At 40.5% G+C, this 17524-nt stretch overlaps 1 protein-coding gene and 1 long non-coding RNA gene across 2 annotated transcripts in view; one reads left to right on the forward strand and one right to left on the reverse strand.

Moving 5' to 3' along the window:
• Window positions 1-14847, forward strand: part of rgl2 (ral guanine nucleotide dissociation stimulator-like 2) — a 170086-nt gene extending 155239 nt beyond the window's left edge. The window contains exons 18-22 of the mRNA XM_034174274.1: window positions 2753-2836; window positions 6597-6690; window positions 6891-7115; window positions 10421-10535; window positions 11548-14847. Of these exons, the coding sequence (XP_034030165.1) occupies window positions 2753-2836; window positions 6597-6690; window positions 6891-7115; window positions 10421-10535; window positions 11548-11729 (700 nt within the window). The 3' untranslated portion in view covers window positions 11730-14847. The remainder of the gene's footprint in view (window positions 1-2752; window positions 2837-6596; window positions 6691-6890; window positions 7116-10420; window positions 10536-11547) is intronic.
• On the reverse strand, window positions 4449-9194 carry LOC117513994. The gene is made up of 2 exons (XR_004561764.1): window positions 8761-9194; window positions 4449-4550 (listed from the first exon to the last, which is right to left on the reverse strand). It is a non-coding gene; the product is annotated as an uncharacterized LOC117513994 (long non-coding RNA).
• Window positions 14848-17524: the final 2677 nt, after the last annotated feature.

The raw sequence follows: 17524 nt of genomic DNA on the forward strand, positions 1-17524 counted from the left end.
TGCGCCGCGACAGGAAAAACACCTCCGTGTTGAAAACCATTTGTAGAATTCAGGCGGCTTTTAATGGCTTTCAACAAGTGAGTAACTGAGAAATTGTTTAACAGCTTGGGCATGTTCCAACTTGCCCGTTAAGATTTCCAACGGAGGTGTTTTTCCTGCCGCGACCCCCCGCGGTCGGGTCCAGCCCGACATGTGACTCTGCCCGCACGTTCTTTCATTACAAAATGACCATTAACAATGGAATGTCCGAATAAACTCCTCATGCCGACTTGAACTGAAAGTTCTCTGTTCTCTGACGACTTACTGCGTCAACAGAGCCTGAAATGTGGAAGTTTTCAACTTGAAACGGTGAGACGCTGCCGCCTCGAAGCGCAGATCGCCGTCAGGCGCCGTGGACCGTCCTTAAAGCGACACTACCAGACCAAAATCTCTCATCAGCCGTTAAAATTTTTACCGAAAACCAGCTGAATTTATTGAATGGTGTCCACTCAGTTGTGCCTTACAGTTTTGAAAAAATTTTTATCAAACAAAGCAACAGTCTCTGAGCCATTCCTAAACAATAAAAAAAATCGACGAGCGGGTGGACGACTCCTCACTCAAAGACTGCCCACAGGTGAATGACGTAACCGACAGGCGTGAAAAAACTCTCGCATGCCCACGAGGGTTCAAGCATGTCTGATGTAATCACACGTGATTCAAATCCATATGGTTTTTGAAAAAAATAATAAGGTCGGATACTTTTCTAATAGACCTCGTATGTCAGTTCTGCTCATAAGCGGAACAAAATTATTGTTTAAATTTTTTTGAATTGAATTTGAATTTTTTATTTAATTGAATTTTTAATTTTTATTTGGCACACACACACACACACACACACACATAAAAAACTTAACAAAGAAATCTCTCACAAAACCAAACAAAGAAAAACAAAAGCAAACAAAACCTCCAACAATAAAAAAAAAAAAAACAGTTTCCCAGTTGTGTGTGGCCAAAAGGGTGTGGGCTGAAGCAAAGTATTATAAACGCCCACCCCATCACAAGTTGCCATATACACATATATATGTACTCATAACAGCAACTACAAAAAAGAAAAGGACAAGAAGATGAGCAAAAGGTTTTGTAGATTAATCAATACACCAAAACATCCAAACATAGCAGAACAATCAGCAGTATGACACACAGATTAAACAGAAGAACAGAAACAAAAACAGTTTACCTAATTTATTGTACTATAATAAGCCATTTTGTTATTTTTATAAGATCTCTTCAAGCCAGCCAAAATACCAGATAATTTAATACTATCAGGGCAGTCATTTCAGATTGTAACCCCTTTAACAGATACACAACTTTTTACAGTAGTGCGATACTTTAAGCAGTCAAATCCTGAAATTCCTATCAGATGATAACCGGACTCCTTCATTTTAAACAATTCCTGGACATGTTGCGGTAAGAGTTCATTTTTAACTTTATACATGAACTGTATTGTAAAATAATCAAGCAAGTCCCAAAATTTCAAAACAAGCAAACAGTGGATTTGTTGGCTCCCAATATGTTTTTTTTTTACTTATAACTCTTATAGCTTTCTTTTGTAACAGAAATATTGGGTTTATATTTGTTATATGTTATTGGGAGCTACGACCACTACATTTGCACTACCTTTGATTAAAGTTACTTCTCCAAGTCACTGTGCGTTACTATTATTTTTGCATTGTGGGTCGATCACAGCATTAAACTTGGTCCGTGGGCAGGGGGTCGGGGTTCGACTGAACTACCCACTTTAAGCAAGCTGTGAGCTTTTCATCCACGGTTTTCTGCAACAGGTACTACGCGGTGACAACAGCACACCTGCACTGAGCTTTACAAAGACATTTTTATGCTTTTTTGCTCCTTTATTTAGAATTCTGAGCTCAGCCGCTCCATATCTGCTGCTAAAAACAGCTGATCCTCCGCGACGCATCAACAACTAACACTATTTTCCACTCAAATGCACCTAAACTCTCTTTCTGAGGACCACATGATGTGAAATCGCAATAAAACTTTCTTACCTGTAAATCTGGTCATGTTTTCTGCATAAATAAATGTTATCCATTCTTTGTGCTCAAACGCCAAAGCAGGGGTGAATCCAGATGGAATGGGGGTGTGGGGCGGGGATGTGCCCCCCCACAACACCCCTAGATTAAAGGTCCAGTTTTGAAGCCTTTTTTTACTACAACTACTAATACTACTTATAATAATAATAATTTCAATTTAAATGTTAGAAAAATGTTTGAAAAAAATTTAATAGTTACATTTATAATCAATGTAGGTTAGAAATTGCAAGTTTTACTGTTACAGTGCTGTCAACAGTTAAATATGAGGTCAAGAAAGAGGTCTTTATTTTACTTTTTATAAAACAAGTATTTATTTTCATTGAAGTCAAGAAAGGGTGACTATAAAGTGAGTTTTGGCAAAACAAGTATCATTGTCATGTTGAGGTGGCAGAGGGTTGTTGTCGGCAGCTGGGGAAAGTAACTAAAAAAGTAACTAGTAATCTAACTTAGTTACTTTTACAATTGACTAATCAGTAAAGTAACTAAGTTACTTTTTCAAGGAGTAATCAGTAATTGGATTACTTTTTCAAAGTAACTATGGCAACACTGGTCCTGGGTGGGGGTGCAAAGGTAGTGGTCATAGGTCCACTAGTAAACAAAACGTTACTTGTTTTGTTTTAAAGTGTTTCTGTGAAAAATTGCATGTTTGATATTTGTTGCAGTTACAAATTGTCCAATGAAATTGAACCCTGTGAACCGAGCCCCCGGGGCCTCACCCCAACAGTGATCATCACACAGTGTGCGGAGTAAGTTACACACAGTAAAACAATCACCAATCAGCATGTCAAAGTGTAAGAATGTTAGTGGTGATGGTATGAGTCATGCTAATTGTTGATGCCCACGATAAGCTTAATAAAGCAGCATGACAGAATCTTCATTGACATGTTTATGCATGCTATCAAGTGGCTTTCCCTGTCCAATGGAGCCAGCGAGGTATATGTGGCTAACAACATAGACTCGGGCACTTCCATCCAGTCACATTTCACTATGTGTATCACCTCCTGTTATCAGTGTCCAAGTGAAACCACATCAGTTTACAGGCTTCCCATAGATTATCCATGTCTTGTATACTCATTTAGTTCTGTGTGTTAGTATTTATCATCCGCATGTGTCGGTTTACCATAACAGAGTAGAGGTTGAGATATCCCATAATCCCTTGCACGCCATAGAGTTGCTGCAGTCTAAACAACATAGAGAATCCACATGACGACAATTGCAAATGAACATTATACTGCGTGATACCCTGTAAACTTGCTAAAACTAATATTCCAAATAATCCGTGTCTGGTACGTTTAATTTGCATGGAATTTAATAAACGCAAACCGAATTTCAAACATCTTATACTCTGTTACTCTTGTTACTCTGGAACAAAGAGGACAAACGTTGTAAAGGACTATAATCATGACGTTAAAGAGCAAACATCACTTTCCCCCAGAACGACATGATCAGGAAGCGAGCGTAGCTCACAGTGATAACCACTGAAAATAATGGAGAAACCTGAGCTTCTCTCATGTTTACATAAAACACACACAATAAAAACGTTTAAAAACCCAGAGAATGTATTCACCAGAGTTTTAGACACAATATACAAAGAGTTTTATGTTGCGATGTTAACGCAGTTGTCCGTGTGCAACGGTTAAAGTGCAGCCTGATCAAAGCGTCTCAATGCAGTTCTTAATGAGATCTCGCAGCGCGGCGAACTGTCTGAAGTTTTGCGAGATTTTGGGGGATTTGAAACTTCAATAGGGCGAATGTCTGTGTATAAACTTACAAACAGTAAGAAGGATGCTAGTGTTTCAAAAACTCCATTTGGAAGCTCTTTATGAAAGCAGAAAAGTCAAAGATCAGATGTTACAAAACAAAATTAGGCATTCAATGACATGAGGAATAAAATTCAAGTAGTGCTTGGAAGAAAATATGAACTTTGTTGCACACTGAAGACAGCTAAAATTGTATAAACAATCAGATTACACTGCCAAGTTAATGAAAGCATTTGTATACAAATAATGAATGTTTATGAGTGCAATGCGCCTCATTGAATGGAACATTTCATCTTTCACTGAATGCAATATTCTTACCATTGTACAAATGAAAAAATATTCATTATTTGTTTTATATAACAACACAGTGTTAAAATGATGATGTAGTCCATACCTGAAGCCATGCATTGACTTCTTTTTGCACAGATTACCATCTGCTTTCCTCAGTCCAGCGAAAGTTTGCGACAGAAATTTGTCATGTTCTTCATCCAACAGCGCTTCTACATCAGCTAGAGACGTCCTAGTGAATACAGTACTGCAAATGCCCCCAGACGGCTTACGGCGTACTGGATTTGTTTTTTTTTTCTGTGTGTGTGTGTGTGTGTTAGAAGAATGAGCACCATCAGTAAGCTTGTTCAAATCATCGTCTGTCACCAAACCAAACCCTGCCATGTTTGTTTAAAAACTAAGTGCCGTCGCCCTATAAAAATATTGCGAGAGTGCTAGTGTGAGTGCGCGGCCCATCAGTGTTTGATTGCTGCATGCACGTAAATGCAATATGTCATGTTTTAACATTAAGGTGGTCACAGCGTGCAATGGTGCAAAACGTATGGAACCAAAATTGCACAGTAAACGGAACAAAATTGCAAATGGGACAAATGATCAATATCACGTGACCTACAAACCACCAATCAAATGACAAGGATCTATTTAGGTGTTATATAATACACAATGAAATTTGGGTATGTAAGGCTTTGATTTATGTATTAATTATATTTTTCGACAGGCTAACAAATAATAATTACGGCTGTCCCCATAATTGGTCAAATCCCACAATATCACGCAGGGTTCAAACGAGACTGCACAGCCCTTTTGCATGAATTCATTGATCCACACAAAAAATGTCACTGTCTCTGAAACAGCTCCAGCAGAATACCTATACAGGCCCTGAAGCCTGTTTTTCTTCGGATTCTGTAGCATGACGCATTCTGCTTTGTCCTTTGTTCAAAATATTGATATCTGCTTTGACATGAGGGGATGTAAAGGTGGAGTCTTTGTGTACTTTGTGGGGTACTCCATGACTTGCATTGCAATTACTAATGTATTAAGGTTATTGATGATTGTAATTATATTTGCAAATATCTACTGATCTACTGATGCTGGTGATACTTGGCTGCCTGTCATAGCATTCATTTTTTATTTTATTCCTTTATATTAGCGGTGACATTTTTGCATATTATGATGACAGTCGCTTAACACACCGACAGATGGATTGGGTACCTTTAATTTAAGATATATGGTGCCTAGTTCACTAACCGTGTGTGTATTACTCAGTAGTTTTAGATTTGCAGATATCGCTGAGCCGCTGTGAATGCTAGAAAGTGATAGCAAAACCAGCTGTCATGGGTTGTGTTTCTGGTGTTTGAGTCTGGTCTCTGTTTAGTTAAATATTGTGTTTCCTGTGCTTTAGTTCTCTTCATGATGTCTCGTGATATTCTCTCTGTGGTAGGCTCTTTCCAGTGTTTACTCCGTGTTGCTTAACTTCCTGTTTTTGGTCCAGATTTCACGGGTCTCTGCAGATCCATGTCTAATTGTTCTGGCCTTTATAACTGCTGTTAGAGCGTTTCCTCGTCCCCAGATTGTCTAGCATTATGCCTGCTCTCTTGTAGTATTTTCTTGGTGGTCTTTGTGTTTTTCACCCACACTTGGGGAGGTGATGGTCTCGTGGTCAAGCAGTGGGCTTAAGACCAGAGGATCCTTGCTTCAAACCCATGTCTGGCTGGAAAATCACTAAGGGCCCTTGAGCAAGGTCCTAAAACCCCAGTGTGTAAATGCTTCCGGTGTGTCGTGAGCACCTTGCATGGCAGCACCCTGACATCGGTGTGTGAATGGGTGAATGTGAGGCATAACTGTAAAGCACTTTAAGCTTCTGGTATAGATGGAAAAGTGCTATATAAATGCAGTCTGTCCACTTGCCTTCCTATTTTGCTGATTTTTACATGCCATTCCTGGTTTTGATCATCTGTTATGGTTGCTCACTGTGCTCTCAACCTCTGTCTATATTTTTTGATTTTTGGACACAAACATATGCTGGGAAAAAGAGGAGTGAGATCCAGTTATTGGCTTGATTATAAAGGGAAACTCCAACACTAGATGTCATTGAAAACTCTGTCATACTACTTTAAGAAAATAATATTAAACTGCGAGAACAGTTACTTAGAACCAAATTTGATCATGAGATAATATTTAAAGTTCTTTATCAAGCAAAAACACCAAATAATATGTTGTTACAGCTTCTCAAATGTGAAGATTTTCACTTTTTTTCATTTTAAATCACTGTAAATTTAATTACATTAAGTATCAATCTGTTTGGCAGAGAAAACATGCCACATTAACATATCACTGTAGGTATATGTGCCAGTATTGTTAATGTCTTGTAGACTAAGAAATTAAAGCTTACATGATGAATCAAACATGAAAATACAAATGAGTTACAACTCTTGAGCGTGTTTCTATGTGTGGACAGCTTGAGTGGATCCAGGACAAGTCTGACCGGTGACACCGACAACCTTTTTGACTTCTCCTCCCCAGTCAATAACCTGCTGTCAAAACTCACAAAGGTGACATGTCATTTCGCATATTTTTTTTTTATCCTTTTTACTGTGAACTCTTTGCATAGAATATATATTTTTGGATGTTTTTCTTTTGTCCAATTCAATTTAAAAATGTTAAAATGAACATTACTATTCTTGAAAAGCAACAACATCACTGCCTATGAATGTCAGAATTATTCTGATTCTTATTATTATTTTTCCCCCAGCACATGAGATCTCCATCTGTGTCCTGTCTGGATGTTGACAGCTCTCCTCCAACCAATGACTCAACACCAGTTATGTTGTCTCCATCCACACCCATAAAATCACACCGACGATCTGTCTCCTGTGGAAACAACCCCCCGAATAGCTCAAAGGGTTCCAGTTCAGATATGCGAATCATCAGGATAGGGATGGACTTACATGATGGAAACCTGTACCGAAGCATACTGGTACTAAACCAAACTATTTGGGTTTACATTTCACAAGTTCAAGGAACAAAAACAAAAACCAGAAACATTATATATTTTGTTAATGTCCTAGAGAGACCTCTTTACTTATCATGGTAACTGTTGAGTAACGTAGAAATATTTTCTTCTTGCAATTATTTGGTGTAGAGTTCAATTCTTGTCTTCCTCGGAACATCCTGCACATCTTTGAATGTTCACGAGAAATTAACCCGCGGCAGTTCGATGAAAGTAAACTGTCCTGTGATCGTCCTATTTCCAACCACAGGAACTCAATATTGTCCTTTATTGTATGGTATGGGATTTTGCCAACTTTTGATTGGCCCATTCCCCACTTTCTGAGCTGTACCACATGCCGAGTTGACCGCTGGTGGAGCCGAGTAGACCGCGCATGCAAAACGAGTACACCTTGCGTGCAGCGTAGCGCTAGCTAATCGTGCGACACCTTCTATCGATAACGACCAATCAGATAATGCGATACGACGCTGACTTTGGCTGTCAGTTTGTTAACAAGATTACAGAAGACAGGTTTGCGTCTGTTAGCGACGCTGACTTAAAACAAATTTTACACGAAAAAGATGTGAAGAACACCCGCAGAAATACACAGTCAGCAGCCAACCTGTTTCGCAAGTACGTCACTGAAAAGGGACATGCGCCCAACTTTGAAACTTATGACAGACGGATGCTTGACGGAGTACTTGGTCGATTTTACGTGGAAGCTAGACAGGCGAATGGGGAACTTTATAAGAAAACAAGCCTGATGACTTCATCACGGACTTAACAGGTATCTCCAGTCGATCAAAGGGATTTCAGTTGGTGCAGTATGACAGTAATAATAAAGAGTTGAAACTTGAGATTGATTTTTCAGTATTAGTATGTTTGACAAACTTCCAGTTTTCTTGTTTACCATATAATAAAGCAGTTTATGATTATGCAGACCTGGTCCACATAATCACAGGTACACCGAAATCAAAAGTCTATAATTGTATAATGTACCTCATAAATACTTCTTGGGTGTTTGATGGACAGGTGAACATGTTAAAAGTAATAATGTTGGAAATAGTTAGTTAGCTCCAGTAAAGCTAAACAATATGCCTAGCATAGCCTAGCTTGTTAATTGCTAACTTGCACTAGACTATAATGTAAAATTTGGCATATATCAATATACAAATAATAATTGTTTATGAATGCATATTTCATGAGGTGAAAGATGAAACATTCCATGTTTCACCAAATGAAATTTATTTATCCATTATTTGTTTTATATAACGCCAAAAAAAGATCCTTGTCATTTGATATTTTATTAATTTATAAACAAGAGAAAAGGCACATACACTCTTACCGGTCCTACGGTGTTCGCCAAAGGTCGGTAACGAGACCAAGATGCCCCGTCTTACCCAGGTGACACCTGACGGAGCCTGCTGTGCCCCAGTGGCCCCACGCAAGCCCTGAGCTGCAGTGGGGCAAACCTGGCCTGCGTGGCTCTGCCTCTGGCAAACACTGCTTTCTTGGGGACCCTGTCTGACTAACTCTTGATCCTCTTCGGTGCATCCAGCTTTTCTGTCCATTACCCAGCGAGTCTGGGCACTGTGTCAGGCCACTGTTTGTTTTTAAGATAAGCGCCGTCAACGCTACTGTGAGCGCGCAGTGGTCGGGGCATGCAATAGCAGACTCTGCTCTCTGCCCTCTTAGGTTGTCCCCTCCGGAGCAAACTTTCTGATGACCAATACTGGGTCCATTCTGTCCACAAGGAGAGCCAGAGACAGCCAGGGCATGCCACTTGAATTGACAGAGCCCCGACCTGAGGCATCGGCTTGGGAAGGATGGTGTCATGGATAAACCACCATTTAATAATATTAGGATGGTGTAAATCATGGGAAATCCTGTTTCTGTCACCTGCAACCCATCAGTCTGTTATATATGCACCCTTTGTCATCTGTCAGATTAATTTGGCTCAAAACTGTCCTCCGATCACCAAATACAGTTGCCACGTTATCAGTTGTGTTCGTGTTTGAAGTGTCTGTCACATACGAGTTTTCAGGCGCTGACAAAAAATAGCGTTTTGTCCTCAGTGTTATGTGTCGGACGCAGCTCGGAGAACCGACCAGCGTTTGAAGGACCCAGTATGAAAGAAGCAGAGCACGGTACAAAGGCTAACTGAATTTAATACATAACAGTGATCATAATATAACAAAAAGGTGCGGTCTGGCGTGGTGCGCTCCCAGCAGCGCTAATGGTCCGGAGCCAGAAGCTGTTTCGGACCCAAGGACCCCGCCGACACCCCCCAGGTGGCCGCAACAACCGAGTCTGTGAAAGAAGGAACCATTATGTGAGTCCACACTCTACACACAGAACACTTAAAGGTGTACAAACAGCAAACACTTCCTGGCTTGATTACTGATCAGCTTCCAACCTGCAGGCATGGAACATCTCGTTCACAAATCACCACAGCAGTGGAAGCTGATACATGACTAACATACAGCTCAATACAATAAGGTGTGAGGGACACCACATTTACTGACTGTATAACTGTTAGTCACAAAATCCAACGTACCTCAGGAAGTGTGCTGACGAGCGTGAGACCTCACCCTCTCCTCTTTCACAGACCGTGCATCAAACCTGGACGTTTCTCAGCGTCCGCTGCTGATGAGATGGCTCCCAAGACGACGATCTCACCCGTCTGGTCACAAGGTCGAGTCTCTGGCAAATGCACACTGTGCACTTCAGTCTTAAATGCCAACATACTCCAATCCCTCCAGATGCACCTCAGCTGTGAGTCCTGACGAGTCGCAGGTGATCAGGGTGAAGTCCTAACAGCCTCAGCAACACAGCCACTCAGTCCCAAATGCATGCCACCTGGGAGGAAACAAAAGGCAAACAAACCAGCAGCCAGGCCCCCCCAGCCATACAACACTCAGAGCTGCTTGTAGGGATTGACATTGTTTTCAGCCAAGCAAGCCTGCTGACGTACCCCTCTGACGTCATGTCAAAATTGCTGCATTTCAGGTCCTCCAAGCAGTTCCACTGCAAGTGTAAGATTTTGCTGAAATAATGTGTGTTAGGATCACAGATCAGTCATTCATTTTTTTCCCCAACAGAACAAAATGCATACTACCACAAAATAATTTCGACAAATTATCGATGACATGATGTAATTAGAGCTGCTGCTTCTGTTTTTTGGAAGCATCTCTCTAATGATAGTCATCACAATGGCATTGCCAAGGTACAGTGTGCAGTTAGTGTGAATCAAGCTGTCCCAGTACCACTATTGTTCTCTTCTTGCTTTTCAGGTTACGAGCAACGATAAGACCCCGTCCGTGGTCAGTTCGGCTTTAGAAAAGCACAATCAGGACCCCAAACAAGCGTCTAGATATGAGCTGATCCAACTTTTGCCTGAAGGAAAAGGTAAATATCAAAAGATCCAGCAAATAATTTGCAGACTTTCCCTAAAACGGAACAGGTTGAAACACTGTTAAATGTAAATTAAATGGAGCTTGTATTTATCAGCAAATATATAATGTAATCTGAATTTATTTCACCCATATAGAGTTAGACCTGAAACCATGTTGAAATTCTGCTTTTAATTTTGCATCGTGCTTCCTTGTGTGACATGAATGCAGAAAAGAAATACTTTAGGATAGTACTGTATTATTAAAGGAACTTAACAGATTTCAGTCAAATTTGCAGGAATAATTAAGGAACAATTGATTAAGTTTTGCTGCAAATCTCATTTTTTTATGATTGGCCCATCCTTTCAGTCAAGGACACAATGATGGTACTAATGTCAGTGTGACTGGACTGTGCTATACAGCAGCTAATAAAGTTCTAACCCTAACCAAGAAATCCAGCTTGTCTACAACTGCAAATATTCTCTTTTCATGAGATAAACATTGCATGTGTCATGAACATGTAAAAAGTAATACTTACAGGAGGAACTGAAGCCAAGCTGTCTGATTCCTTGTTGCATCTTAACCAATAGATTGTGGACTTACTGAGCCAGTTATGGAAGTTGTAACTTTAAAGAAGCTATGAAATATTTTTCTGCCACTAGGTGTCTCACTGGCACTGCAATTCAGAACATAAACAAAACTCCATTCCTCCCCGTCAAGCAGCAGGAATGGTAGTTGGAACCTTTTAACAGTACAAAATCTTAGTTACACCTTTAATTTGGCAAACATCAGGCACAGTGACATCACTTCCATCACCCCAGCCTCCTGTCTACAGTGATGGGGCCCATTGTTTGCTTTATTTTTTTATTTTTTATATACTTCATAATTCATTACAATTATGCACTAATCATTGCAGAGATATCTACAATAGGAATGTATTTGTAGGTGGAGTACTGACTGTATTGTTGTTGCAATATCTATGAAACATTTTTAAAACTGAACTTGTATTTATTTCACTTTAAATGCAGAACTGGTCATCCCTGCGACAGGAAATGTCTTCTATGCCATGACATCATCGAGTGTTGACTTCCTACTGAGAAGGAAAGGCGGGAACACGCCACTAGGATTGCAGTCAATCAACACAGAGACAAGCGCCACTTTTCCTCGAATCAAGGCCAAGGGAAGGAAACTGGTTCGGAATTTGTTTTGACATCAGATTCGCCTCAGCAAACTTTTGCCTCCTCATCTTAAAGCAGGGTGATCTCTCCCAGACAGTAATCTGACTTTTCTTCAATATCCACACTAATGTCTTCTAACAAAAACATGAAAACTGAAACAGTTTTCCTAAGACTCCATAACGAGGTGAGGTCAACATTTCGGAACACCTGCTGAGTACACTGCCTCCTGCTGACCAACAGTGACACTTCTGCTCTTCCTCAGCAGTATGCATTACTAATTTATACAAAGAAAAAGCAATGCAAGCATTTATTTGACCTCTTGAGGATTGTTGAGTTCCAATCATGTAGCGTTTGTCATATTTTTGCTCTCTTTTATTCCAAGTCTATTAATAAGATCAGCTTTAATTTTGGAGCAGCTCCAAAGAAATAATTTTTCTTAATTTACCTCCCTGATAAGCAACATACTGAAATTGAAAAGAAAATTTTCATTTGCCAGAATATACTTGCTTGACGATGTTCAGGGATTCTGGACTGTGACTGAAAAATCTGCCGTTTGTTAAAAGGCATGACAGTTGCTACCAAACAGCAGACACCAGGAACAAACATACATTAAAAAGGGATACAGTGCAGGTGTGTCACTGTCATAAACCACTGGACATGTTTTGCATATAAATGTTTTAAATGTCTGTATGATGTTAGGATTGTGTTTACACTGATGAGGAACTCTAGCTAAAATTTTCACTTAAAGGACTCATATTGTGCAAAAAGGTCACTTCATCCCAATGTCTTTTTTTCTTAAATACAAACTTACTATCCATTTTTAAAAGGTGCCTGAACTCAGATTTTACACCTTAATATAGCAGTCAACAGCTATTTTCTGTGTAAAAGATTAGTGGCTTAATTGCATCCTGTGCAAACAATGAAGTAACGCTCATTCTGCACAAGATTTTCCGTCACGTTTACTTTCACATCTGGCCGCATACACATATTTAGTGTGTATGCCGTGTGTCCTTTTCAGCACATGTGACTGCCTTTATGATGTGAAACCACTGTCACTCCCCATGCTGATAAAAAGACCATTTAATTTGTTTTCAAATGGTGGATCGGCACAACTTTACAGATAAGTCCAAAAAAACATCACATTTCAAGGCTAAAAATGCCTCTGGCGAAGAAGATGGTCCGGCTAGAATCCACATAGTCTGGGTTTTCCCCACACAGAGAGCTGTTGGACATGTTAAAAGACTCCAACTACTGTTTCTTCTGCTCGATACAGAGGCAGGATGTTTGAAGAGAAGTGACCACGGAGGTTAGCTTTGTTTATGTCCTGAAATTTGGGGCCATAGTGCAACATCTAGTGGCAGAAAAAAAATAAATTCATAGCACCTTTAAGAAATGGATGCTGAAGATATGTGTAATTATATGAGCGTTTTAAAACATCAGAATCAACATACTGGCACAATTCTTACAAATCTATTATTGCTTGAAATTTGTTTCAAGCATTTCTCAATCCATTGTAAATTTAAAGCTGCATTAATCAATATTAGTCAACTCTGAATAAGATTGATTCATTAAGAAACTCTCATTGATATTGATACAGAGCGAGATATTTCTCACAGGGATTTTCACAGACTAACCTACAATTGAATTGTTAATTGTGCAGCACAGTCTCATTTGAGGGCGGCGCGAAAGGGTTCAAACATGACGCATATCCTACATCTGTGGAGAGCCCTTGTATGTCCCTATCAGAAAGAGTTTTTGAGCAAATTACACAACAAACAAAGTAAAAAGAAAAAGTGATGATGCGGTGGAAAGCGGACATGCTGCGGTTTGTTTATGACCCAGAGCTCAAACACGTCGAGGCGGTTATGCAGGCGAGAGACCGCAGCTACCCTGTCAAAGTGTGTAGGCTAAAACTTACTGACACGACATCTCCTATTTGCCTCGTCTTCCCTTCTCCACTGGAAACTGAAAAAAAACCTTTTCGCGACTGCTTCGGTGATTGCATCCGAAAACCAAACAGTACACCATCTTTCCATTAAAAGTGATGCTGTGTTTGTGCTGTGCAATGGCAGGCTGTCTCCGGAAGTGGTCAAATCCCTGTGAAACCAAAAACAAAGATGCTGTTCCTTTTAGCCATATTTGGAATAGCTGTTTGCTAACATGTCAGCCACAACTGTTAAATGCTGTAGTCAGTTATTACATGGAGCTCAGGATTTCTTATTTTCAAATCAAAAACACACATGGGATTCCGACTGAAACCTGTTTTATTTTACAAACAGGTTTCAGTCGGAATTCCATGTCTGCTAACTACAACGTCTTATAACTATGTAGCTAACTAAAAATAACAGCTGGCTTGGCTTCAGGTATACAAGTTGTCTGACTCATTAGCTAAAACTGCAGGAGGTTGTAAATGATGCAAATCCAACTTCCAGCTAATGAGTTCCACTCATAATAAAATGTAGCTTTATTACAGTCGCTGAAAGTATCAGGCTACAATTGCTTTATTTTGGAGCCCGTTATGATTATTGCAGCTTTAAAGGGACAGTCCTTTGAAATTATTCGACCTCTGTCCCCACATCAGTCCTGTGGAAATGTTTCTGTTTTGAAGCAGCTGAAACAATAAATGTGTCCCATTTACAAAAGAAAAACATAGCAAAACACAGTATCAAAGAAACTAGGATGCTGTTATTTAGGCTACTTGAAGACAAAAACCTTAAAAACAACTTGGAGCACTTTGCCAGCTTATGTCTTTGCTTAAATTCGGCACTTACGACCAGAATGTATCAATGAACCAAAGCCATAGACTCTGTTGCAGATACCGCCATCTTTGTTGTGCGCGATGCATGCTGGGAAGGCAAGGGGGCAAACAACAATGGCAACTCCAAACTTTCACTATGTTTATATTGGAATAACTGAAAGAAATCTTTCAAAAATAGTCACCTTTTCAAGATGCTTCTCTCTGTTGGCAAAGGCTGTGCTTCTCCTCCTTTCACTTGGCATTGGTGACGTTTACCTTCGTCAGCAGAGACTGTTCACAACTGCACGTCAGATCATATTTATTTCAGACTAATCTATCATGGCAATATGTCTGCAGAATGACTGCGTTCACAACTGAATTGCATCACTGTGAGTGGTGTTTTAAAGGCAAACATAAAAGCTTGGGTTATTATTTCTGTCATCATACAGCCATGATAGATTAGTCTTAAATGAATGAATGAATTGAATTAGTTTTGAAACAAAGAAAACACACAAAAACAGAAAAAAAATATCCGCAGTGCCAACCAAGAAACAATGCCCAAAAAGGAGTAGGAAGAAGTAAACACTTATTCATATATTAAAATAAATGACTACAATAAAAATGATCTGACGAGCAGTTCTGAACACAGTCTCTGCTGATGAAAATAAACTTCACAAAGGAGCTAACAGGGGAACCTAACATGTAAGTTAATTAATCCAGGAGATCAGCAGTGGTGTTTTTAAAGACAGACATAAAAACATTAGTTATTTCTGGCACAGTGATCACCTCCACCCATGCTGAATGAAAGAAGGAGAAGCAAAGCCTTTAACACAGGAGATAAGCGTGGTGAGAAGTCATTTAAATGGTCTGAGTAAGCAGCAGTGCACTAGCAATGCTTCCTTCCCTTCCCAGGGTGCACCACACACAACAAACATGGCGATATCTGCAATTGAGTCTATGTAGACATTGCAACAATCCACATATTTTTATATGAGTGTCTGAACAACAGACAGAGCATAAGCTTCATTTAATTTATAGCATTACCAGCAACATGGCCCCACGTTGCATTAGCCTGTCAACTTTGTTTCATTGCTCAAAATGTACAACCTCAAATTCCTGTGATCTCCAGATGCCACATTTGGTGCTCTGTGCTGGTGAAGCCTCCTTATTGGCTGAGGCATGAGCATGGTAAGGACCGGGGAGAGGATTTGGGCAGTAGTACATAAGATGTTTTCACATTATGTTGTGCTACTGATTGTTTTAGTGCCTTTCTCTACAGGGTGCTCTCCATCCCCTCGTCCATAGTACACTCAACAAAAATAGAAACGCAACACTTTTGGTTTTGCTCCCATTTTGTATGAGATGAACTCAAAGATCTAAAACTTTTTCCACATACACAATATCACCATTTCCTTCAAATATTGTTCACAAACCAGTCTAAATCTGTGATAGTGAGCACTTCTCCTTTGCTGAGATAATCCATCCCACCTCACAGGTGTGCCATATCAAGATGCTGATTGGACACCATGATTAGTGCACAGGTGTGCATTAGACTGCCACAATAAAAGGCCACTCTGAAAGGTGCAGTTTTATCACACAGCACGATGCCACAGATGTCGCAAGATTTGAGGGAGCGTGCAATTGGCATGCTGACAGCAGGAATGTCAACCAGAGCTGTTGCTCGTGTATTGAATGTTCATTTCTCTACCATAAGCCGTCTCCAAAGGCGTTTCAGAGAATTTGGCAGTACATCCAACCAGCCTCACAACCGCAGACCACGTGTAACCACACCAGCCCAGGACCTCCACATCCAGCATGTTCACCTCCAAGATCGTCTGAGACCAGCCACTCGGACAGCTGCTGAAACAATCGGTTTGCATAACCAAAGAATTTCTGCACAAACTGTCAGAAAGCTCATCTGCATGCTCGTCGTCGTCATCGGGGTCTCGACCTGACCCCAGTTCGTCGTCGTAACCGACTTGAGTGGGCAAATGCTCACATTCGCTGGCGTTTGGCACGTTGGAGAGGTGTTCTCTTCACGGATGAATCCCGGTTCACACTGTCCAGGGCAGATGGCAGACAGCGTGTGTGGCGTCGTTTGGTGAGCGGGTTTCTGATGTCAGTGTTGTGGATCGAGTGGCCCATGGTGGCGGTGGGGTTATGGTATGGGCAGGCGTCTGTTATGGACGAAGAACACATTTTATTGATGGCATTTTGAATGCACAGAGATACCGTGACGAGATCCTGAGGCCCATTGTTGTGCCATACATCCAAGAACATTACCTCATGTTGAAGCAGGATAATGCACGGCCCCATGTTGCAAGGATCTGTACACAATTCTTGGAAGCTGAAAATGTCCCAGTTCTTGCATGGCCGGCATACTCACCGGACATGCCACCCATTGAGCATGTTTGGGATGCTCTGGACCGGCGTATACGACAGCGTGTACCAGTTCCTGCCAATATCCAGCAACTTCGCACAGCCATTGAAGAGGAGTGGACCAACATTCCACAGGCCACAATTGACAACCCGATCAACTCTATGCGAAGGAGATGTGTTGCACTGCATGAGGCAAATGGTGGTCACACCAGATACTGACTGGTATCCCCCCCCAATAAAACAAAACTGCACCTTTCAGAGTGGCCTTTTATTGTGGGCAGTCTAAGGCACACCTGTGCACTAATCATGGTGTCTAATCAGCATCTTGATATGGCACACCTGTGAGGTGGGATGGATTATCTCAGCAAAGGAGAAGTGCTCACTATCACAGATTTAAACTGGTTTGTGAACAATATTTGAGGGAAATGGTGATATTGTGTATGTGGAAAAAGTTTTAGATCTTTGAGTTCATCTCATACAAAATGGGAGCAAAACCAAAAGTGTTGCGTTTATATTTTTGTTGAGTGTAGAATGTAAGCAGCACACATGCACGTTTGTGGGATGGAGGAAATGTCATCACCCACAGTACTGTGTGTTGCAACATCAAATGTTTATGCACTACGTACTGGATGTCCTATTTTTGTAGTAATAAATGTACTTTTATATTAATTGTATTACCTCTGACTGATGTATGTCTCACACTGAATACAG

The sequence above is a fragment of the Thalassophryne amazonica genome, chromosome 7 (assembly GCF_902500255.1).
Source record: "Thalassophryne amazonica chromosome 7, fThaAma1.1, whole genome shotgun sequence".
Lineage (NCBI taxonomy): Eukaryota > Metazoa > Chordata > Actinopteri > Batrachoidiformes > Batrachoididae > Thalassophryne > Thalassophryne amazonica.